General features: G+C 42.5%; 1 protein-coding gene across 1 annotated transcript in view; it reads left to right on the plus strand.

Annotated features, from left to right (window-relative positions):
• dntt (deoxynucleotidyltransferase, terminal) overlaps positions 1-25,359 on the plus strand; it is a 45,056-nt gene that overhangs the window by 13,182 nt on the left and 6,515 nt on the right. Inside the window, exons 4-8 of the mRNA XM_030071133.1 lie at positions 4,330-4,500; positions 7,841-7,912; positions 8,136-8,259; positions 9,887-10,019; positions 18,282-18,384. Coding sequence (XP_029926993.1) covers positions 4,330-4,500; positions 7,841-7,912; positions 8,136-8,259; positions 9,887-10,019; positions 18,282-18,384 — 603 coding nt within the window. The remainder of the gene's footprint in view (positions 1-4,329; positions 4,501-7,840; positions 7,913-8,135; positions 8,260-9,886; positions 10,020-18,281; positions 18,385-25,359) is intronic.

Raw genomic sequence — 25,359 nt, forward strand, 5'->3', positions numbered from 1 at the left:
TTTGGTTAGTAGCACGAGCACTAGATTTTATAATATTCGCTCCCACCTCTCCAACCTTTTGCATTTTTAACCTGGCTTTAGTCTAACTTCCCTTAGCCCAGTGGTTCTCAACCCAATCCTCAAGGACCCGCTACCCTGCAGCTGTACTCTTTAACACCTGATCCATTTAAGGGCTTCGTGCTGATTGGCTGGAACAGATCTACCTGAACAGGGCATGCATGGACGTGCATGGGCCTTAATTGGGTCAGGTGTGCAAAAGTAGAGCTGGAACAAAAACGCACAGGACAGGGTGGCCTTGAGGACCTGTTTGGAAACCACTGCCTTAGCAACAAAAAAAAAAAAAAAAAAAAAAAAAAGGTCCTTTGACTCCGCCCACTGAGGTTTAACTTAACCAATGAGACTGTTTCTGCCCCCAAGAGCAGCTCTGCATCCCAGAAATACTTCTACTATCTATGCATTTTATACTTGAGATAAATGAAGATAGCATCTCTGCACATAAGCCGATGCTGTGTTTGGTTTTATTCGTGAAGTCCTGGGAATCCCAAACCTGTGCTAAGCCTGACTCAACCAAAGAAACTGCTCACATGCACATTAAAAGACTCGCCTTCCTCAACACAAACATGCCCTCTCACTTCTCCAATTAAGAGCTTGCTTCTGCTAGTTATCGCCTGCTGTGCGTGTGCATTCGCGCGCGTGTGTGTCTGTGTGTGTGTGTGTGCTGGAATCTAAAAAAGTCAGCCCCTGCCCATGTGCTGCAGTGAACGGGTCAGTGCATCTCCTGGGTGAGCTGGACTGAGGTCTGCTGCTCGCTGACCTGAGGCTGCAAAGGACTGCGGGTGGTGCGCTGACCTCAGACCAGGCCCCGGCCAGAGCCGAGAAAACGCAGCGTAAATATGACCGAGGCTGCTCTGAGCTCTGGTCAAACTGTGCTCCATCCAGGCAAGGTCCCGGGTTTTGAATTCCTCAGCTTGCGTCCCTGTGGTCGGCTGTCAGCTTTTCACCTTCAGGCACAATCGACTGTGCGCCGGCAGACAGGTTTTTTTTTTTATCAACGTGGAGTTTCACTGAGATTTATTTTTCAACATTATGACTTCTTCTTTCACCCAGCAGCTTCATGCATTTCGGAAACGGCAGTCTGCAAGCATGTCATATTAGCATAATATAAAAATACACGTTCCAAACATAGTGGCTCATATCAACAGTCAGCAGCAGCAGCAGCATAGCATGACTCTGTAGCAAGGATTCAGAAGGGCCGTATCAGTGCTTTGGTCTACCTTAAAGTATTTCTAAACACAACTTAAATGGCGAGATAGCAGTTTCCTCTTTCAGGCCATTTAAAAAGTGTATGCACTTTGAAAATGGAATTCTTTTATGAGGAGTATGAGTCATCAAATCCAATACAACTCCTCCAAAATAGTGGCACAGTACAGCAAAATTTAAAGCTAAAAAAAAAAATGACTGTAACTTTCACATTTCGACAAGAAAAATGCTCTGATGAAGGCTTTTCTTGCCTGAGTGTTTTGTTGGATGTGTACCAGGATGCAGTAAAAGTAAAATGTGAGCGTTGTATCCCTTGAAATTTTGGATGTGCTACCTCAATTGTTTGAATAGTCCTGTTCGATATGGCATTTACAAAATATGTCAGGGCATATAGGATGTGATTTCCTGGCCTTTACTGTTTCTCTTTGTTTTGAAGTAGCTTTCTGTACAACAAGCGCTGCACCTTGAACCTTATTTCAGAGAATAATACCTTTTACTTGAAGGGCTGATTTCCGAAAATGCTGCCCCTTTCCTGTTAAATTATGGGTGAGATGTTTTTGTAGTAATAAAACCCATTTTCAGCACTTCTCACTGCACCCAAGTGTTTCGTCCAAGTGATAACCAGCGCCCTCCTAGCCAGACTCATTTCAAGTGCCAGTCTAATTTTAAATGTTTTGTCATCCATAAAACTATTACTGGTTTAGCTGATGACGGGCTAATGGTAAAACCAGCTCTTGTGTGATGACATGTTGTTGTTTTCAGCTTGGTTCCGCAACAGCAGCTAAGTTCAGCAACAGCACAAACCCTGAAGCGTTCCAGCTGAACACGGTGCCAAATGTTCAGCTTGTGTGCCAGTACTTTGTCTCTAGGAAGTGTGAGATGGAATCTATTTTAAAAAATGTACTTGTCCCCACACTTTGCAGAAGTGCAACAAAAGTCAGAGCTCAAATGTTTTTCGAAATTCCTTCCAGAACTTCTGAAATTGGGACCGCAAATACAAAGGATTTAGTTCAATATTAGCCTGCCACACTGTAAAAAAAGATGTGCAGTACGAGGGATTTAGTCTCTCACTCACTCACTGACTCACTCACTCATTTGTCTTAGCAACATTACTCCCATTTAGGGGGTTAGAGGTTTTTCCAGCATGCATTGGCCAGAAGGGCAGGTAAAATCCACTTGACAGACAGCCAGAGACGACCACACACACTCCCTTTCACATCCGTGGCCAATTTAGAGTCTGCAGTTCACCTGACCTGCATGTCTTTCAACTGTGGGAAGAAACTGGAGCATGCAGAAGAAACCTGACCATGAAGTGTAGAGAGGGTGCAAACATCCAGAAAAGTGCTGTGGAGTGATCTTCTTCCCTCACAGAGGAAGGCCTATATTCCCTCTGAGGAACGTATGGGGGGGAAAAAATCCCCTTGCCTTTCAGGGCTTCTGTACTTAATTAAATGACTTGTGGATATTTTTGTGCAGTGTAAGCGCAAGTCTTAGCCGTCTTAGGTAAAAGCAATTCTGTCAGGAGTTCATACCTCCACACACACACATACACACACACACACACACTCCTCTGAGATTATTTGAGCAAGAAAACAGCCTTAACTTCTCAGTGCAGTTATACTGAAAATAACAGAGAGAACTCCTGACCATTGTCATTTCAACTGTGCCACACTGCTTTTGTGAAGGGAAAGTCCTCCGCTGCCCCCTGGGGAGCCTGTTGTGAACAAGTGGAAAATGACAGGTTCCTCTCTGGTGTTTACCAGCCCCCAAATGTCTGTCCAGTCATCTGGAAGAGAACTGATGTGCACCAGGTCCTACTGTACTACGGCAGGGACAAAGGAGGGAGGGCAGGAGGGATGGAGAGGGGGCGGGCGGGGGAGGAGGGAGCTCCGATCACTGTCTGGTTGGCTCCGCAGGTCATTGCATCTTACATGTGAGTGCACACCTGACACATCTTTTGCTCCCACTCTCCCTCGCTCTCTTTCCCTGCTGTTTTCCTGTCCCTTGTCCCCTTTTCTTCTGCATTTCTCTTTTCCTTTTTTTTTCCCTCCACAGAGAATACTCAAAGGAGAGAGCTCACTGGTTATGTGAGCTTTAGGACAGTTTGCAGTTGTTTGTGGTGCACAAGCATGTACAGCTGAGTATGTCAATTTCAGCAATACAATGCAATTCTAATGCATGGCTGTAATTAGCATGTACATCCTGGTGGCTAAGGCACATACCGTGTACCAGCAGCATCCTGGTTGGGGATGTCTTAAGAATCGATACCAAGTCAATTACTCGTGTTGTCAGTATTGATAGTATCGACACAGTTTGATCCCTCACTCTGTAACTCAGTGTTGTTATTGTACTGCAGCCTTCACCTAGGTTCAAACACAACACTGAAACACTGAAAATATCAGCCAAGCTTACAAGACTGAAAATCAAAATGAGGTCCAATGTTGCACTTGTGAGTCGGTGTTCTTATTCTAATGTAGCCTGTTTGTTTAATACCTGAAACACATAAAGTTTCTGTTTACTTGTTTACTTGTTAGGGCTTATACAAAGTTTTTTAAATAAAGGAATGGGTGCTGAATGGGATTTCTGTTTTTGCCATGGTATTGAATCAAATATTGAGAATTTTGGAATTTCACTGTTATTGGTATTGACTGCCAAAATCCTGGCATTGTGACACCCTGAGTTCAAATCCACCCTGGGACACTTGCAGCATGTCATCCCCCTCTGTCCTTTTCGTCTTCTGTCTGTTCACTGTCAACTGTCCAATCAAGCAAAAAATAAAATTTTGATTATGTTTTGCTCTGATTACTGGCTTAGTAAACAAACCTATTGCTGTTGACTTTTAGCTGAGAGGGTGAAAGCTGTAAATATTTATGAGAACAGTTGCAGACCAAGAAAACTCATAGTAGTACAGTGCAGACCAAGCAGACTTAGCTAACAACCCCCATGCTGCAAAGTTAAAGTCGGAAGTCTTGCATTTTTGTTATTTTGGCTTCTCTCCTGCATTATTCTCTTATTTTCCTCCCTGGTTCGCTCCCTTCACCCCTCACTGCCTCCCTCTCCTCCTTCTAGGACGCCTTTGAAGTGCTGGCTGAGAGCTATGAGTTCAACGAGATTGAGGGCCGATGCCTGGCCTTCAGACGAGCCGCGTCCGTCCTGAAGAGTCTTCCCTGGGCAGTGCAGCGTCTGGAGGCCACTCAGGACCTGCCCTGCCTGGGGGGACACACCAAGGCAGTCATTCAGGTAAAGAAAAATGCAAAGTCTGCTTCCAGCTGCCAGACAGGCCAGGGTCAGTTAACATCTTTATCACATACTCAGAGTAGCGCCGTCATCACAGTTTACTTTGTGGTATCTAGTAACCGAATAGTGTCCAATTCAACTAACTTCAATTCAACTTTTATGCACGTAAAGGCTGTGTAGGTGTAGGTTTACTATGCTAATGGCAGAGATGAAGACAGCTTGAATGTTGTGAAAGTATTCCCACTATTTTGAATTGATGGGTGAAAAGGACAAGTCTGTCACTGTTGTTGTAAACCTGCAGAGTTAATTATAAGCCATAATGTGCAAAACACTGACTATTGTGTTAAGACATAGGTGCAAAGAATAAGTGTTTCTGTGCAACTTTCCTCCTTAGATAATACTATAATTTAACAAATGACTTATCGACAATAATGTAGTTTAACAAGGCAGTTTTCAAAGTAACATTCAGCTAACGCTGGCTGTCATGATACAAAATTTTGGCTTTGATACTAATATTAAATTTAAAGGGCTGGGAGACAGGGCAATGTCTGGAAATTCCAGTGGATGGAGAGTTTTTGTTCCAAAACAAACACTCAGTGTCTGAGAAGAAGAAATGGTTGATTCACTGGTATTGAACAGCAACCCTACAGCACCAAACCCTCCTACCATATGTCATGCTCACTTTGTGCTACATGGGCAGGAAACCTCTTTCTCCTTTAATTTCTAAAAATTCAATACTAGTAGAATACCACTTCCAGAAAGAAAAACCACACAGGAACTTGTGGTTTTGTTGTTAGTTTTCTATTAATGTTTTCCCACTCTGAAGTGAAGCATTTCCATTTTTGGCTCCTGGTATGAAATTTCATCTTGCAGACACATTTGCTCAAAGTTGTTCAAAGGTGCACATAATTATGTCTACCCACCTCAAGGGGATCATGTGTTTGGTTGTTATGTGTGTGTGTGTGTGTGTGTGTGTGTGTGTGTGTGTCTGTCTGCAGAGCTTCTCAAATACAACTGGACCTATAAACCTAATATTTTTTTGTGTTCAGTTATGACTGTATGATGAAGAACCTCAAGTGGTTGCGGTGATTCAAAACCTTTGAAAAACGTTTGTTCTCGGTTCTTCTGCTCCCTCTCTTCATTCACAGTCAAGCTCGTTTGACCACCACTGCTCACTCCCTCTGTCTTTGAATGATGTTTTTTTTTCTCCTATCGTGGCCGTGTTCAGTTTGATAGCGGCTGAAAAAAATCCAGGACATGCGTTGCGTTTTTTGGACGAATTTATAAAACATCCTGCTAATGAAAATTCGACAGAGGAGACACACACACAAACAGACAAAGAGAGAAGTGCGGGGCAAGCTGGTGTGTGTGTAGTGATGGACTGAGATACATCTGGCAGAAATCTGCACTCCACTAGAGTGCACTCTTCTAGTTAAATATGAAATCTTGTGCAGAGATCTCAAAGCAGGATGCACATTTGATGATCATACACTAAATCAGAGAACATATGAGTGAATGTGCACATGTTTCACATACACACACACACACACTCGACCAAAAAAAGCCAGACACATTCTTTCACACATGCACTTATACACATACCATTGCTTTGGGGAAATAATATCTTGGGTCACTTGGTAATCATCCCCTCACATCCAGTTGTCCTCAGGGCAGAAATCATGGCAGGCTGTCAGGGAAAGTGTCAGGAAATGTTTACTTGGAGAGAACACAGAGCCCCTGTAGGAGAGCAAGGTGAGCTGTGCAGCCCGGCTCGCTGACACACTAAACCTAACACATACACTGTGGGTGTCAGAGCAAGTTTAAAAATCTGTCAAATCTGTCAGCGCTGAGACAGATTCATTAAACAAAATAAGAAAGACTGAATTAGACTGTTTGACAATGACCTCTTACTCTTTTTCTCTTTTTGTGCTACGTGACTCAGATTTACTCCCACAGTGAGTTTTTTTTTTCTTCTTTCTTTCTTTCTTTCTTTTTCCACGTCTGTTCTTGCTGGGCTGTCTCTTTGTACAGATCGCAGCTCAAAACAAGAAAATGGCATGACACGAAAAACAAAGTGAAACCAAACAGAGTAAAAACAAAACGCTTGATGTGCCTGTGAACATCGGAGTGACACTCTGTCAGCAGCCACTGAATCGCTTGCTGCTGAGTGAACATCCAAAGGGGAGGGGAGAGATATAAAACCTACTGACTTGAAAGTTTGGGAGCACTGAGGCAATGTTAGGCATGAATAGTCAGTATGTGTGTGTGTGTGTGTGTGTGTTTGTGCATGTGAAGAAGTGTGTCTCCCCCCAAGCAAGGAGTGTGTTGGAACATTATCCCTGCGTTTGAGGTTGGCCTTAGCTGGAGGGTTGAAACGCAGAGGAGGACGGGTGGATGCATCGTTGGGCAGTGAAGACTTGCTTTAAACTGCATTGTACTCGCAGCATTCAGCTCCGTGCTCATTGATTCATTGACACTAGATGCCGTCACCTCATGCACCGACTTAAAAATGCATGCACGCACACATATGCACGCATGGAGATCTGCACACGCATACAATACAGTACAGACAACACACTGCAAAACCTCACCCTGTCTTACACTGTCTTAAAATCTTGTTTTTCTTCAAGTATGTGGGGAAAAAAAAATAATTTGACAGTGGGATGAGATAGTCCTGCTCGTCTCCAAAGCCAATCAACTTGTTTCTTGAATTTTCTTTGATCAAGTGTCACTTTCTTGATCACAGTGGGCTGATCTGCCGTATTCTGCCTTGTTTCAACAGATTTACACTTCCAAGAAAAGTCCTGAAAGAAGTTCAACTGCACTGGAAAGCAGCAAGAAACGCTCCTCACTAACAAACTACACACTTCCGCAGTTTCCCTTGTGCTGGCTGATACTAACCAGATAACTGTGTTGATGCTTATCTTGCACACCGTCTTACTGCCTAATTTTACGCCTTTTACAAAATGAAGACAGTTAAAATGTGACCAACAAATTAGTTGTGCTCTGCTGAGAGCAGCAAGCAATTAAACGGGGAACAAAGTCGTTTCAGAACAAACAATAGAAGCTGGGGAAAACATTACCTTGGGCTTTTTATGAATGCCATAAAACCAGTATTAATGCCAGGTTTCACAACAACAAAGCTATTATTTCTTCAAAAGAAATGGAAATGAGGTTTTGTGTGAGGAGTGCTTGATTTAAGTGGAATCCATTTTCAAATGAGCAGCAATTTCTGGGGATATTTGTTAATTGCTGATGTAACAGAAATCAAGGGGAAATGCACCGATGCTGACAATGACATCGTTTTCCTTAATAATCTTATCTACTTTTTATGTTTTATCAGGAGATCCTTCAATATGGCCGCTCGTTTGAAGTCGAGAAAATACTCTCTAATGAAAGGTATCAAACACTTAAGGTCAGTGGATGAAAAATAACTCTGTCATTGTCAATTCCTTGGCCTCTGTTTGCCGTCTCCATTTGGCTATGCTTTGAAATTATAACTCAAAATAGCCTGTCTTGCTGCTTTTGCAATTGCTGTCTTTAAGGACACGGAGCCTTCGAAACTCTGCTCCTTTCGAAGACAGCGCTCATGTCACAGCGTGTCCTCTTGATTATGTCCTTACTTCTTTTCCTGCCAGCTGTTCACGAGTGTGTTTGGGGTTGGAGTGAAAACAGCTGAGAAGTGGTACCGCAGAGGGCTACGCTCATTCAGAGACATTCTTGCAGAGCCCAGCATTCATCTAACCCGGATGCAACAATTTGGTAGGAGCACGACATAAACACCTCACTGTGTTTGCTTTATAGGTGCAAATTACGGATTGAAAAAATACAGCAGGACTTTGCTTCCAAGACAGACTCAAACAGCCAGTAGTTGAATTCCTCCAGGGTGCCGGCCATTTGGGGCTTTTTGTCCTTTGTGTCCCGTAGGAGGCTGTTTATCTCAGGCACTCGCTGTAATATGTTTTCTTCCAAGTGAGATGAGATGTGACCAGCGGGGGAGCTTACAGTCAAAACACTATGGAAAAAGCAGCAAGGGTATGTGTAATGAAAATCTTCGAATAGTGGCTGTGAAGGGTAAAGCTTGCTGTGGAATGCACACAAGCTCTCATTAATCAGCTGGGCAGAGAGGGCCATCAGAGGCTTTCTGTGGGAGTTTTGATTTGTTTAGCACATTGTTGGTGCATGTAGAGGGAGATGTCGCATATTTCTAAGAGGATCTCTCCTTTGTTAATTGTCTTTTTTTTTAATACAATGTCATTTGGTTTAATCACAGAGTTTAGAGGAGGGGTGTGTTTGTGTTTAAATTTGCTTTTACATAAATAAGAATAACAAAATAAGATCGAACAAAGACCAGGGTGCAAGTTGTGGTGTGTACAGTATTAAGACAAGAATTTTCAATTTATACTGTGAATGTGGTGATGATTCTCTGAGGTGATGCCATGCTGAAATATGAAAAGATTGGATGAGTCAACATAAATACAGCAGTGTGGGAGCATCCAGACGTGCAGATAGCATTAACCCCAGTTGTTGGCAGTGATAGAACTCCCAGAGAGTATTTCTGAGTGCAAATGGCTTAAAGGAAACTACTGATGTTGAGTTTTTTTTTTTTTTTTTTTTTTTTAATTCATCTGCATATTTTTCTGCTACTTCAGACCTGCCTCAGCTTGTGCTTGATGCATATGGCTCGACTGGAGAAAGTAATTCAAAACAATATGTTGTGCTGCTCACAGGACCCCCCATTCAATTTGAAATGTCACCCGATAATATATTGCACCGACAGACATCTTCATCAAACCAGTCATAATCCATCATCCCAAGTGCTGCAGTGTCCACTCTGTGCAGAGAAATGACTTCCCTCTTTGTTTCAGACAAGGAGGAAACAAGAAACATCCTCAATATCGGGCAGTGAGTCAACGGAAGACAAAGTCTGGAGATTTGGACATGGAAAATGTCAAGTAGCACAGACATAACAATTTGTTGGGTTGTTGTAAACAGAGAGATATCATAAAGATTTCATAGTGAACTGATCTCGTAGTTGTAGATCCGCCTATTCAAATAACGAAAAGGGAAAATATCAATACTGTCTTTTGCACATTATTAATGTTTGTCTGTGCAATATGGGGAAACGACAAACCACAAAAGTGAGTCGTCTGATGTCTGCAGGATTGAAGATGTTACATCAATCACAATTTAGTTCAGTCTCTGCTGTGGCATTAAGCCCCCTGTGTCCTGTGCACTAGAGAAGCCTTATATCAGGCAGCAGAGCAGTGCTACGCATTACATTTTACCTTAACTTTAATTCAACCTGACTCTCCACTTCCCCAGAGCAAATGGCTATGATTGATGGCTGGCTCCGAGACTAATAGCCACGTGGTTTTTTTCCCTGCAGGTTTTCTGCATTATGGAGACATCTCCAGGGCTGTCAGTGAGGCTGAGGCCCGAGCCCTAGGGAACATTATTGACGAAGCTGTCCGTGCAATCACACCGGACGCTGTACTAGCACTGACAGGTGGCTTTCGCAGGTACAAGACTTGTCTCCTCTCTTCAGTGTTAATATGGTAGTTGAGAAAGAATGGCACTTTCGATTTGCCGTTCTTTCTTTCTTTTTTCTTTTTTTTTTTTTCTTTCTCAAATAAAATAAGCACAGTTGCATTTTGTTGTCACACTGGGTATTCACAGGAGGTTGCAAAAACATTAAAATATCTTAAGGGGGTCTCCCTGATTCCCTTGCCCATCCCTGCTAACTCACAACTACCACAGCATGGAGGAGTACAGTATGTGTCTGTGTGTGTGTGTGTGTGTGTGTGTGTGTGTGTGTGGGTAGAGCTCTTGAATGCTTCCTCCAATTGATGCATCTCTAACTTATAAAATGAGATAACTTGACAACAGCAGATAAACACGGTCTCTTTATTCGTGATCATGCAAGACAGAAACCTGCACGCACAGGTCATGCATGTCACACCGTCGTAATTACATTAAGCAGATGAAATGCAGCAGGCTGTCAATCACGCAGCGCTACAGAGAGCGTGGCGAGCGCTCTTTAAAAGCTACCTACTGAGCGAGGCTATTTGCTCACAGCCTGCGCCTGCCTCTGTCGCCTCCTCTTTGTGCTGCTCTTTTTTTATGTGCGGTGCTTTGTGCCTGAGTAAGCATGGAGCACTCTGCTCTCTGGCGTTGTAAAAATCTAGCCATAACCACTGGCTTGTGCGATAAATAATTCAAAAGCAGTCTGGCGGTAAGGACAGGCGCTTGCCTCTCAACAGGGGTGACAAACCTGCCACTGCTTAGCCGATGGGCTTTAATACTGCTTTGGCCACAGCCGGCGTATGTAGTCAAGACGAGTCGTATCTTCTCTCCTGAAGCCTCTGAGTTTTTCAGCTCTTCTTCTGCGTTTTCAAAAACGTGGCTGGTTACCCGTAGATTCCAGCTTATTCCACTTTTATACTCAAAAAAAGAAAAAAAGGAGAAAAGAAAAAAATTGTCAGTGACTTTGAGCTAATGTAGGATTGGACTGCAGTGTATCAGAATAATTATAGTTTTTTTTTTTATTATTTTATTTTTCATTAGTTTTTATTTACAGTTAGTTTCCACAGTGGCTTTGCTCATTGCAATTTCGTTTTTATTGTTTTAAAATGTTCATTATTACATTAGTTTTTATTACTTTCAGTATTAGTTTTATTGATTTATTTATTTATTTGGTATAATAAGGGTGGTATTTGTTAGGGTCAGGATTTAAGTGTGGGTATTACAATACAAACACAACACTTAAACACTGACAAAGACTAACACTTAATATTTTTATTCTAATTTAGTTAGTTTGGTAAGTACACCATATTGTTTCAGTTAGTCTTCTGAAGTCTAGTTTTTATTTTTTATTTCACACCTTTTTCTACAACTAGTTTAATTTCATTTTTTTGTTTAAATGCAATAACTTTGTGGTTTATACATCTTAATTTGTCACAGCGGTTGTAAGTTCATGATATTTTCCCTGAGTAATGAGTCTCCCAAAGGCGCAAGAAGAAAAATAAAGTCCACCTTTAATCTTCAAAAAGGAGAAATGACAGCTGGAATGATGGCTGATTATGTAAATAACATCTCCTCGGGGGGGAAACTGTGGCGAGAGAGGTGGTGAGAGCGATCATAGCTAACATCAGGAGCGAAGGGGAGGAACGGCACCAGAGTCATGAGTCAGGACGCTGCTGCAAAGCGTAAAGGGGCCTGGGAGAAAGATTTTTATATCTTCAAACTTGGGCAGATGAAGCACACATTTATCCCGTCTGATATTTGGTGCAAGCTTGGGGAGCATTACATGAAGCTAATTGGAATCATGCGGAGCTATAATTGAAGAACGATAACTTGTACATTGTAAGTCAGCAAGTGAGTAATTTATCTTTATCTTACTGAAAAGCAGACTCTGTAGACATGGTTTCAACGGTGTAGGAAGCATTACAAAGCCTATGCGCTCACAAAGATGTCAACAGCGCCACTAATAACCCACTAACTCTCTTCGCTGTGACATTTGAAAATGCTCCTTCCAGACTCTTGTCAAAGCTCAATTTAATTACCTATAATTTCCAGCATGATTCAAACTCTCTTATTAGCTTTGCGGCTCATCTTTCCCACCGATGGCCCCTGTCAAAATTGGAAATAAGCAGTGTACTCCTTTGCATATTCGCAGATATCTCTGGCAAATCTTTCATCTCTGGAAAACACACACAAAGGAGCGCAAGCGTGCGTCCCCAAAGTTTCACCAAATAAGCGCTGTGCTCCGGTAAACTCGAGCCGTCATCCACTTCAGAGGGAAACAGCATGGCGGGGATTTGTTGATGCCGCTGACATTAGCCTTATTGAAAGGACAGCTGTGGAAGGCAGGTGACAAGTCTTAAAGCGGTTTGTTGGGGAAGGATTAAAAATAGATTAAGCTGAAAATACAGCTTCTACAGCACGGTGTGTGAAAGGCTCATGTGGTGTCAGTGTAGTGCTCTATTTATTTCTGTGTGAGGCCAACATGTCCCCGCGGTGGATCTTATTCAACATTAGACTATCTGTAATGTAACCGAGGGTGACACTGATCGAGGGTGGCAACAGTGTCCGCTCTCCAGTCCTCCGATAACGGCTGAACGTCATTGCCAACAACTGAAAAACATAATCATTATCAATAAATTTGTGCATATCATGAGGGTTAAAACACTTATGGCTGAAGTCTGTGCCTCAGAGAGGAGATAGAAAGAATTTAACTCCGAGAAGAGAGACTTAGGCGACTGGATTTTTCAATTCGCTCTATTCACCACAGCGCCATGTTTGGTTAACTGACTTCATGCGGGGGATTAGACGCACAAGTGCCATAGACTCCAATGTTAAACCTCTGCTACAAAAATACTATTTCAAGAGTAGCGCTGAATGAAGTGACACAGAAAATCACACTATTATAAATCCAAATCCTTATTAAAAGACCTCAAATGTGTTTAACTGCCGCAGTTTAGCGTGATATAAAATGAATGGAGGTGAATGGCTGCTCCTCTGATTGACGTTCATTCATTCTAAAGCAATAGATCAACAGTAAGAAGCCACGGGAAATGTTTTATTGTACAGTAGCCACTGAAATCATCTCCAGCCGTGACTGCAATTAACACTACAGTTGAAATAGTGTTTTTATCTCAGAATTTTAACATTGGAGTCGATGGCACTCACTTCGTATTCATATTCGTGTGGTGTTTCCACTCCATATATTCAAAAATGTGTTATTTACTTATTTACAACCTGTTTGCCAATGCCTCTGATTATAATTTAATTGTTACTCCCCAATCCTCATTCTATGTTTGTTATTGCGCTTTTTATTTAATCATATCATTTAATTGGTTTAGGATAATCTAATCTGGTCTAATTTCTTTATTTTTATTTTTCCCTGATTTTATTTTCTTTGTTGAGGTTTTAGTTAAGTGTTGTCTTTGTCTTGTTTGTTACTTATTATTTTATTTTGTCTTTCTGTTCTTTGGATTGTGCTGCTTGTTACTGTTTCTTGCTTTTGTGTGGAAACGAGATGCTGCATCTCAAGGGGTTATCCCACGGTAAATAAAGAATTGTTATATGATGGCACTCACTTAACCAAACAGAATAAGGAGAAATGGGCGCCTTAATGGCAAAAGAGGATGTAATTTTTTTTGTAAATTGTCAATATGATTTGCAAACAGACATCTGATATTCAGTGGTACATGAACTCGTTTTTGAATGTGATATGGTTCGTATTTTGGGATGAATTTGGTAGCTGCTGTATATTTCTATATATATCATATGGACTCTGGCCCTCTTAATATACTAGAGCTCAGTTACCGTAAAGCCACTGAGGAAGGCAGAAGCCAGAGGGTTCGGCTGTTTTTAGTGCATCATTTTTCTAATGAAGCAAAAAGACTCGGTTTGAGGTTTCTCAGCTCCATACTGAATTACAATGAGATTTATTTGCGGGGTGAGCACATCGGCCCTTACACTTTTAAAAACAGCTATACAAACTGCATTATCAGCTACGCAGGAAAAAGCAAGATGTCTGATCAGATTGCTTTCTCTGCTGTGTTCTTAGCTTATATCTTCCTGTTATATCACCAAGTGTTTTTTTTTTCTTTTCCTTAACTGAATTCAGTAAAAACAAGTAATCTGCAAGATAGCAGGGCAGATACGGGCTAAAATGATGCACTACCACACACTCAGCTGTTTTTAACTATGCTTGTTTTCCTCTCTCCATCCAGCTACTCCTTATTGCCTTATTGGTGAACTTTCTCCTCACTGCAGAGGAGAATATTCTTGAAATTTCCAGCAGCACCAAAGCAACACTTCCAACGTCTGTATTATTCATACGTGTCACCCTGTCGTCCACACAAACTTGTAAATAGCCATGTATTTTTTATAGGTTCTGCGTAGAAACACTTAATAATTTACCGTTTTTCCTCACGCAACGGAGGTGTACACCTGCAAAATTCAAGCCAGGCGTGAGCTTGTAGACTCGCTGCTGTGTCCGTGTCAGAGAAACCAGTGTTGCTCCTAATTACGGAGCCGCTGTGTGCTAAAAGTCCATCAAAGTTAAGTTTTCGCCAGAATCTTCTCAGCCATATGCCCCGCTGGGTGGGGGTGGATGCCTAATGCTAAATAAAAACATTGTGCTCTGAAGGTGCACCATGGGAGCTGGAGAGAAGTTTAAAAAAAAAACCCTCTTTGCTGGAGAGAGTGTGCCTGACATGCTGTCGTCTCTTTTTTTCTGCTGACTGGGGTTGATTCAGAGGAAGTATCTGTACAGACCAGACACATACTAATGCTCTAGTGCAATCAGTAAGAAGCTAAAAAATGTAATACCATGGCGTCTTCTGCTCAAATAAGCTCAAGGAGCACCAATTCCCATGTCAGCCCCTCACAAACACACACACACACACACACACACACACACATACAGGCACACACACACAGACAAACACGTCTTGATAAAATAATGGTGTTTTTGCGAGCTGATTGGAGGTAAACTGAATTTATGCTGATGATCTCGCTCCCCCTTTGCTTTTGCTATTCATAGCACACATTTATGCAGCGCGCTGGAGTGTGTTTTGCCAGCACAGCAGAGGCTAGCAGTGAGATTCACTTTAACAACTTTAGTGCTCTGTATGAGTTAGAAGTGTTGTGGAATATCTTCTTAGCCAATTAAGAGTGCTGGAAGGTTTCAGAGAAAGCTGCTCTTTCAGCAGATGGGAATCTATGGTGCATCTTCAAATAGTCTTGTCTTACCAGTTAACTCATTATAGAAGTGTCTAGTTTTCACTTAAGCAGACATAAAAATGCCTATATCCATGGCGATGAGGAACAACAGGAGGAAAACTAAGCATTTCCTGCCAAGATATGCGGTCACACTCAAAGTTACAGTGCATATTAAATGACTGTGTGACTGAGGGAGCACCTGCTGTGTGAACCTGTAAGCCAGACATTCATTCTGCTAATGCCAAAGGGGTACATTCTCTGTCCCACTAACACTAACCATTAACATTATCATGCCTTGTGGAGCTCTAAATGGCTGTTTTCGCGTCCTTCCTTGCCCCCTGAATTAGCCATGGTGACCTTTGAAGCTTTCCCACAAGCCATTTGTGGCCTCTCTCTATTCCTTTAATGTTCTTCTCTCCTGCTCCCATCATTCATTTGGCAGAGGCAGCGAGGAGAGATCAAACACTGAGCCTCGCGGCAACCCGAGGCTTCTTTTGTGCCACATCGCCTGAAACATTTGCTCTCATTTTATTCTGCTGTTAACTGTGAGATGGGCGCTTATGCGTGTGTGATTTTTGCCTATTGTTTATCAAAGAGACTGCATGTCATAGTGTGTGTGTGTAATGATCAGCCTGAAACAATGCCTGGCCTCTCAGCAGGTAGCAGTGGAGCTGGCTAGACCCACTTTGCTCAGGTTTTGAGGCGTTGGCCAATCTTTTTCTGCGCACTACAGGATCACAGCCTGGCAGGGTGCAGCTTACATCCTTTGAGGGGCAACTTCACCAGTCACAGATTGTCTCTTTGTGTCAGCACAGTCTTGTTCTCACTTTTATGTCTGATGAAAAAGCCGAGCAGCCAGTGCCATATGAGGCCAATTTAGTGGGTCCCTGTGATGTGATCACAGGAGCTCATCATTTTGCATCCCCATTCCACACTGTGCCATCTGAGTCATTCTCTGTGGACAGATGGTTTAAATCTGATTACGCAGGTAAATACTTAGACATCCAGTTCCCTATTATGGATTGTTGACTTGGCAGGTTTTTGTCCCAATAGACTGCAAGTAGTTGGTCTGTTGGCTCAAGCTTATTTGTCTTGGTGCTGCCTTGAAATAACAAGACTTGGCAAAACCTGTATAAGGCTGGACAGGGACGACACGTAAAATGTTTTTCACCTCGAGTCCATGAACGGCGGTTGTACCGGACAGCAGTTTTCAAACCTTGATTATTTACACAGTTAAATATATTTTTCATTTGAAATAATTACCAAAGTCTGGACCTTGGTATCCTTATACTGGCTGTGGCCATAAATGTAACCCTGCCTCAATAAGACCTTGAAGATACAGTAATCATTCGCTAACAATTATTGCAGTAGCAGCACAACTACACTGAGAAAGTGGCTGTTCTGAAGCTTTGAAGCGTCTTTCCAGGAAACATATTGTGAGGCGCATATCAAGGCTTTTTAAAATGATGTATGTGCTGACATAAGCTACCGATGGGCCGACCAGCAGCCATAACCAACTTATAGGCAGCCATAACCAACTTATAGGCAGCCATAACCAGTCCAGTCCATGACCAGACCATAGTCACTGACGCCTACGTCGTTACCACAGCAACCCCTCCAGATAGCTTAGTGATGTCTGGACACACAAATCCCATCTGATTACTTACAAATTACAGTGTGGACAGTCTGTCTTAAAGATCAGATTTGAGAGACAAATCTGATTTATCTGCAGTCCGAACAAAGGCAGAAAGACTAACACTCAAGGGAAGAGGGGAACAGAGAAACACAAAGAAAATACCAGAGTCCAGGCTGGAGCTGTGACAGAAACATTTTTACTATACAAAACTGTTTTCCGAGTCGTTTTAAAACTCAAGATAATTAAGCAAATTGCAGCCTGTGACCGGGGGTTGTGAGTTGTGATCGCTTCCCTGGGATCGCAAGCCAAAAAGTTTGAGGAACATTGCTCCAAAGTTAATGTTCATGGCACTTAATGTTTTCCTGCTCGAATGGAAGTCACTGAACAGAGCATGTCTTTCTTCCATTACATTTAAAAGTGGGGAACTTTAAAATTAAAAATTGAGTCTGGAATCGGTAGATACACTACTGCCGTGTTTTGGAGAGTGTTTCTTTGTTCATTTGGGTTATTGATATTTCCACAGCAAAATCAAAACACTCAAGTCAGTGAGCTCCCCGGCCTCCTGAGGTATAAACTGTAAAGTTTAGTAGCAGCTGCAACAACAACAGGCAGGAGCTTTGCATTTTTTGCCTTGCCTCATTATTTAGTCTATTGGTGTCATCCCTGAGGGAAATCTTCACTGAAGCCAAAATAGATGACATTGTTCAACATGAAGTCAACAGTGACTGGATCTTACCTAACCAAGTGTAAAATCTTGACCATTGAACAATGAACCCATTGCTTTAACCAAGTCAGAGCCCCAGTCTGCTGTCTAAGAGACGACCAATGAAATAAAAGTCCAGTCACCCAAATCAGAGTGATGGAAAAAGTGAGTCCTGTAACTAATTCAGTGATCCGATCCCGGGAAAAAGCTTTACTATGTCTGTTGTGTGCATAATTGATGCATAATCCAAGTGTTTTTTTGTTTGTTTGTTTGTTTTTTGCTGATCTTTTCAGTGTATCTTTTCCTACTTGATAATCACTTGATAATCACTTACAGTTCTGCATCTGTAACACATCCTGCTTGCAGTTATGCTGACAGAGAAAGTGCATTGTGTAAGCCCACTCAGGCTCCATATGGATCTGCTTTATTACACTGATCCAAGTAGAAAATGATGATTCTCATAAAAGTTAAAGCTCTGACAGCTGAGGCAACAAAAAGGGAGCATTTAGACTTAACAACTTAGGACAAATTACTTGTTTGAATAATGAAAAAAGTCACCGCCATTAGCATGGTCTCTGCTTTTAATAGCCCCGTCTGCCACCTTCCCCATGCACTAGTAAAGGAGTGTGACTAAAAGATAATTCTCTTTTCATTATTTCCTGGACACAGTGAGCGGTTACTAGCGCTACATTTCTCTCTCTCTGCCTCCAGGGGGAAGGAGTTTGGTCACGACGTAGACTATCTTCTGACGACACCTGAGCTGGGGAAGGAGGAGGCACTGCTGCTCAGTGTGATCGATAGACTGAAACATCAAGTAAGCTTCTTTATTTATTTTTTTCCACCTCACCAAATATTCCAAATGGACATGTAGATGAAGCCTGTTGACCCAATCACGCAGTATTTTAGAGTTTAATCAGTTTGATAGCAAGTTAATTGTGTGTTATGAGGAATCCAGGTGTCTCATTTTAGTGTGGCACTGAACAAAATGAAGAGAAAATCTTATTTTTAGCATTATGATGGCATTTATCATCTTGACAGGGATTCAAAGTCTTGCTCAAGGTCACTTTAATGGGAGACATTGCACTGACCGACATAGTAGTGGTTGTTGCTCGAAGTGAGCCTCAAACCTTCCAGTTATGGGACGTTCTTTCTAACCACTGGGTCACTCTGCCACCCCTGCATGTATTTTTTTTTTTTTTTTTATCACCTGCTGTAAACAGGATTTTCCTTTGTGAATAACAAGATAAGATTGGCATGACCTGACTTGATTTAAAGTCCCCATGAAATGACCTCACATAACTTGGGTGGGTGCGAATTAAAATTTCAACCAATAAAACCTTTGCAAATGTTTAAATATCCTCTCTCATCCATCTCATCCCATCAAATAAAATTTTGTGTTTCTCCCCCAAACTGGGGTCCCATTAGTTTGCACTTGAACGATCCTTCCCTGCACCATGTCCTTCCCAAACGTCCTGTCTTCGGTGTCTCCAAGTGACTGCGGGATATAACTATTTGAACCTGAGCCAAAGTCCTTTTTTGTGAAATTTTATATTAACTAATTAAAACTAATTAACATGCTGTTGATAATAATAATAATAATAATAATAACAACAACAATAACAATAACAATAATCATAATAATAATAATGATAATTATTATTATAATTCATTTTATTAGTGGCGCCTTTCATGACACTCAAGGTCACCTTATAAAGCAAAAACAGAGCGTTATGGAGGGGGGGACTTGTAGATGGTCTTGTATGTCAAAAGTAGGATCTTGTATTGGATGCGGTGAGTAATGGGGAGCCAGTGTAGCTGCTGTAAGACGGGAGATGTGACAGGTAGATGGGGTCCGGGTAATGATGTGGGTGGCAGAGTTCTGAACCAGCTGAAGTTTATGGAGTGACTTATGAGGGAGACCAAACAGAAGGGAGTTGCAGTAGTCAAGCCGGGAAGTGACTAGACTATGGACCAGAATAGCAGTGGTGTGTGGGGTGAGGGAGGCACGGAGAGGATTAATGTTGCGAAGGTGAAAGTAGGCAGATCGGGTAATGCTACTGATGTGGGCTTGGAAGGATAATGTGCTGTCGAGGATGACAACCAGACTCTTAACCTGTGGGGAGGGGGAAACAAGTGAGCAGTCAGTTTTTAGAGAGAGACTGTCCGTTTTGGATAATGTGGATTTAATGCCAATGAGGAGAACCTTGGTTTTATTGCCATTTAATTTGAGAAAGTTTGATGAAAACCAGGATTGGATCTCAGATAAGCAGTCAGAAAGGGAAGGTGGTGGTAGGGTGGAAGTGGGCTTGCCAGAGAGGTAGAGATGGGTGTCATCCGCGTAACAGTGGAAATTGATTTTGTATTTATGGAAGATATTGCCAAGGGGAAGAAGATAGGTGATGAAGAGTAGGGGCCCCAGGACGGAGCCTGGGGGCACACCTGTGACAACAGAGGATAGATGAGATCCGAATGATTTGGGTTGGACGAACTGAGTGCGGCCGGAGAGGTAGGATTGATGGCATATTTGCTGTGGCTGGAGGCTGTCACCATGCTCTGCTGCTTAGAAATGTCAAAAGCCTCAATCAGCTTGTTGGGTCGCACCTGTCCTGGTTGACAGTGCCAATAAAGGCTGTTCACAACAGAGCTGTTACAGTATTAACTAGATTAATCAACCACAGGTGCTCCTACTGCAATCTCACAGACACACAGATGCAGATAGATTAGCTGGTGCAACACGATAATCTTCGGCGAACCTGAATGAAATACTTACAGGTAATTACCATGGACCTGCTGTCACATCAACATATTTCCATCACCCCGTGTTATTTTACGTTCAAATTTCAGCACGTCAGTAAATAATAATAATGTCTTTACACTGTAATGGAGAACTTAGCAGAATCACTATCTTCAAGCAGAGGCACGATCTCCAAGTTTCAGTTTCTGCCTCTCTCTCATACCTGGTGAGCTGTCAGATTACTGTCTGATATGCCTTAACATCTGTAACATCTATAACCTTTGTATGACCTGTTTTCTATAAATGCACTGAGCACTTGGTCTTCGTTGTCAGCCTGTGTCAGTCAGGCTGTCAGGTTGATCAGACACTGTACTGACCCCTTTGCAAAGGCTTATAATAAAACTCACAAGGACAGTCTTGGTCCTAAGAACTTTCCATTTTCAGATTTTTTTCCCCACCACAACACTTACGTTACCTGCTTGGTTGATGACATTTTCATTCTGCCAGACACGAGATGCTGGAGTTGGCGGCCATGGAGCGACAACATGTGGAAAGTTATGGATTTCATCTAAAGTCCCCTATGAAATGAACTCTCATCACTTTTACTTTCTAGAAAACAGTGCATCTTTAATGGTGACCTCATCCTGCACTTATAGGTTTAACTAAAAAAATCCAGCTTATTAAACGGTCACAGATTTTTGGACAATCTCACTCCTCCACCCTGTTTTTCCGCCCAGTTTCTCTCCCTAAATTTTATTCCACTGGTTTACTCTTTTCAGTGATTCCTGCCTGTCTTATGTCCTGCCCAACATCATTTGCTCAGCACAAAATATTTCAGATAATGAAGGTGCGATGGCATTTCATGGGGTCTTTAAAGGACTACCAGAAACTGTGTGATGTCAGCAAACTGTCTTCTTTGTGGCAGGTGTTGAGCCATCATCAGTGAGTCTAGTTTTCACTTCCCATGCACTGAGATTTCCACCAGTCACCATGCACAACACCTGAAATTATTTGGAGAAAAAAGGATGACTCCACACTGTCTCACTGGTAACTCCAAAATGTGATTTAATATGATAAAGCCAAGTGTATTTTTTTTTTTTTTTTACATAAAGATCCTGTCCAGTTTTAAGTTATTGCAATATGAACAATCATTACACACAATCATTATTGACTCCCAGGGAAAAAAAATAATCTGCTTGTGCTCCATGCCATGATATTGAATGATATTACCTTTACAAAAGATGGAAAATGTGACCGTGACCAGCGAGTGTGTCATTTCCTGGTGAGCGGAGTATATCATAAAGTTGGCTATGGATAACATCACCATCATATTAAGCTTATTTAGACAGAAAAGTTCAGGGGAACCTCCTAAATCCGCAATTCTTCCGTTCACTGTCAGTGGAAGATGTTCGTTTGACTGGACCTATTTGCTTGTCGTTGATGAAAAAAAAAAAAAACATGAATAGTTTAATTACTATATTAAGAGCATATCTTTGAGCCAAGAGCATACTGTGTGTTTTGATAATAAAGCATTAAATGGAGCTGGTCATTTTTCCACTATTCAGAGCTGTGGCCTTGGACACTCATTGTATTTTTTTTTTTTTTTTTTTTATTAAAATGGAGAGAGAGATAGGCGGTATGAGTTCCCTCAATTTAGCAGCCTTTAATGGAAAAGGGATTGGGATAAGGTGAGTGAAATGGTAAAAGAGAAATAGTACAATTTAGAAGCAGCTTACTTTAAGAACTTTCAGCAGGGCTTTCAAGGGCCATGGGCAGCGCCAGAGACTCCTTAATGGAAAATGGATCTCTTAATGGAAAATGGACAAAAAAGGAGAGAGAGGGTATGTGGAGAGAAAGGAGGATGGGGGGATGAATTTGAGAGAAAGGCAGAGAGAGAAGAGAGAGACAGTGATTGACTGATCAAGGCAGGGTGCAAGAGAAAGCAGACAGAGTGAGAGACACGAGAAAAAAAATGTGTGAGTGAGATAAAACACAGAGCCCGACAGTGGTTTTGTTTACATACACATAATCATTTAATTATTTGTAATTATTACTAAACGATGACAGTAATTTACCACTGATACCACATTTACGTGACAAACCTCAATGTACTCCAGACATATTCAATAATAATGCACATCCTATAAATACATATTACAGCGAGGTCATAATAAGAAGATTTATTCTGTAAACAGATGGACAAGCGTTCCAAACATGTTGTTAATGTTTACGCATATTATTTTTTATTTTATCCAGCTTCCAGACTTTGCAGGACTTAATTTTAACCAAATAGTATTTTTTTTTTTTGCATTCAGATAGATGATTATCGCTGATTTGTTACACACTTGTGCATCACTGAAGCAACTGGCAGGGAGAGCTGGTGGCCACAATTTTTACATTCATGTTGTAATAAAAGCGTTTTGCTATTGAAGACGCCAAATGGCATAAAACACGGGACAGCGGAGCGACGATGATGTCCAAGTTGTCACTGTCATTTTGTCGGCAGAGGCGATTCAAAGGCAGATTGAGGGAAACAAAACAGTCGAGGGAGAAATATCGCTGCATTTGTGAAAACTGGGCTATCAGTGTGATCCTGAGCGATGCCGAGTAAAAATGAAAGACACAGGAGTAGGGCTATAAAAAACTGAAGGATGTGGATGTAGAGTGGACAGAAATGTCCACTCCAGCTCTGTGGAGATGTCCACTTCACATGTCAGTCAACTTTTTCCACCATCCCTACAACTGTTACTGGTCCCCTTGCAGTAAAGTGAAACACAGACGTTAATTGGAACCACATCTAGCACCAGTTCCTGTTTAGGCAAGTTTTTTTTTTTTCTTGTTACGCAGTGGAAACAGACTCTTTCCCACCTTTTCACTGACTGAACCACCTTGCCTATTTTATTGGAGCTAAGTTTAATGTTAGCCAGAAAAAAAAGCAAGTTCTTTGTTCCACCTGTTCTCTGCCAGTTAGATTATATCTTCCTCCAGGGCAGCTCTGCCTCTGAGAAATGTTTGATGAGCTGAAACTCAAATTTGCAACATGCTGACCTTTAATATTGCTCCACGGTACATGCCGGTACGAAACAGCATGAGCAGAGTCGGACATTACATGCACCGGACGTTACATCGAGGGCCAGTGCGAATGGGCAGCAGGCCACGGATATAAGTCATAACGGCACATACATATCATTCTGCAAATAAATAATGGAGGGGCATGGGGAAGGTCTTTCCTCTGGCAACACTATCTTCTTCCTTAGATAAATGTCCAGTTGGAGAGGGTCATAAGAGGAGACAAGTGTTTGATGAAGAGCAGGGCCGCTGTGTCTAGTCTAGCTGCAGGCTTCTCTTTGTCATCGCCGGGTTTAAAAATAAATCCCTCCATCCTCTGTCCTCCCTCCATCTCCACCTCCACACACTGCCTCCTCTCCTTCAGAGGTCCATCCTGACGATAATTACCTCCCGTGTTATCATGGAACACTCACCACTTACAGCCACTCCTGTTCACTATAGGTAAAGGGAACGGGGTGAAGGTGTGAGTGTGAATGTGTGTGTGTGTGTGCGTGTGTGTGTGTGTGTGCATGTCGGGAGGGGGCGAGGCTGCTGGGGATCAGGAGGGTACAATGACTGTGAGGTAATGAGGTAGGCGAATGGGGAAAGGGGTAGGGCAGGCATAAAAGGGGTTTTAGGGACCTAAGCGGGACGGTGTGTTACAACCACAGGCTCCCTTTCGAACGCCGGGTGGAGCAGAGACGGAAAGGGACCGGTCTGCGGGGACGGGGGCACAAGAGACAGTGATTAAGTGGAGGTAGCAGAGGTTGACTCTAAGTCGTGTAACCTTGTCATCTGCAATCGAGCCCCTGGGGGCCCACGTGTCTTCACTCAGGCCTAATATCATGGGCAGTCCCTCCACCTCCTCCACCCACTCCCCTCAGCACCCCCCTTCAGCCTGCGGGGAGTTAAAAATACATCTATCTAGAAACGTCCTTGTAAAAACGGGTTCATCATTTTTTTTTTCCTCCTGCTGATTCTGAAAGCATAACTCGGGGGCAGAGGCAAGGTCAGCCACCAGCTTCTATGGCAGACAGATGAAATTCAGCTTGGCCCTGGTAATAGCAACGGAGACACAGAGGGAGCCATGTTTCATCTTATCTATCTATCTTATGCCTCTGAATACAGCATGAGTGCTATTTTCTGAAGACAGAGCCCTATATGTATCGCCACCATTATGATTCTATTCAGCTCAGCTTTATCGTCCTTTTTTTCTGGTCAGAGCCAATATGGTCCGAGATCTGAGAGCTTCCCCCTCTGGTCGAATCGGCGCTTCAGCAAGAGTCAGCTGTTGTGGGTTATTTTTCCAGTCGGAGTCTTAGTCACTTTGAAATCCAAATAAAATCCGAACAGCGACGATTGCTCTCGCTGAAGTTGAGAGGACACACACACACGCACACACGCACGCACGCACGCTTTAAAACGCCGCACTTTAATTTCACCAATCAGTCTCGTTTGTTCCGGCAAAGCTCTGAATCAAAGTCAAAGCGCGGTTCAAACACGCCTCGCTAACATACGCTAATCTGCGCCTGGAAGGCAGCGTTTGAAGCCTGTCTGTGAATCGGAAGGAGAGAGGAAAGTGACATTAGATCACAGCACCTTGCGTCCCTGACGACGTCATGCCTGTCCTCTGGGTGCTGGGAGGGTGGGGGGGGCGGTGTTGGTGGCTGGCTGGCTGCAGAAACCGCTCATCATGCTCTCTCCAAAAAAATTAAAAAATAAATAAACGGCTAAATAATCACAAAAACGCTGCGGTTTTGATCACAATTTCAAAAGTCTTGTTCACTTGACTCTGTGTTTTCCCCCCCTTTTTTTTTTCTTCCTCTTTTTGCCACTCAGAGGCAAAGCTTTGGGGGAAAGATTATCTTCCCGCTGTCCTCCTCTGTAATTCCCTCTGTAAACAGTTCTGGTGGAATAAGCTTACTCTCAGATGCTCGCTGACATTACCTGCTGCGTGGGAGATGATTACAGAGCGCTATTGGGCTAAACAGCCCCCGGCGCCGCTGA

The sequence above is a fragment of the Myripristis murdjan genome, chromosome 15 (genome assembly GCF_902150065.1).
Source record: "Myripristis murdjan chromosome 15, fMyrMur1.1, whole genome shotgun sequence".
NCBI classification, from domain to species: domain Eukaryota; kingdom Metazoa; phylum Chordata; class Actinopteri; order Holocentriformes; family Holocentridae; genus Myripristis; species Myripristis murdjan.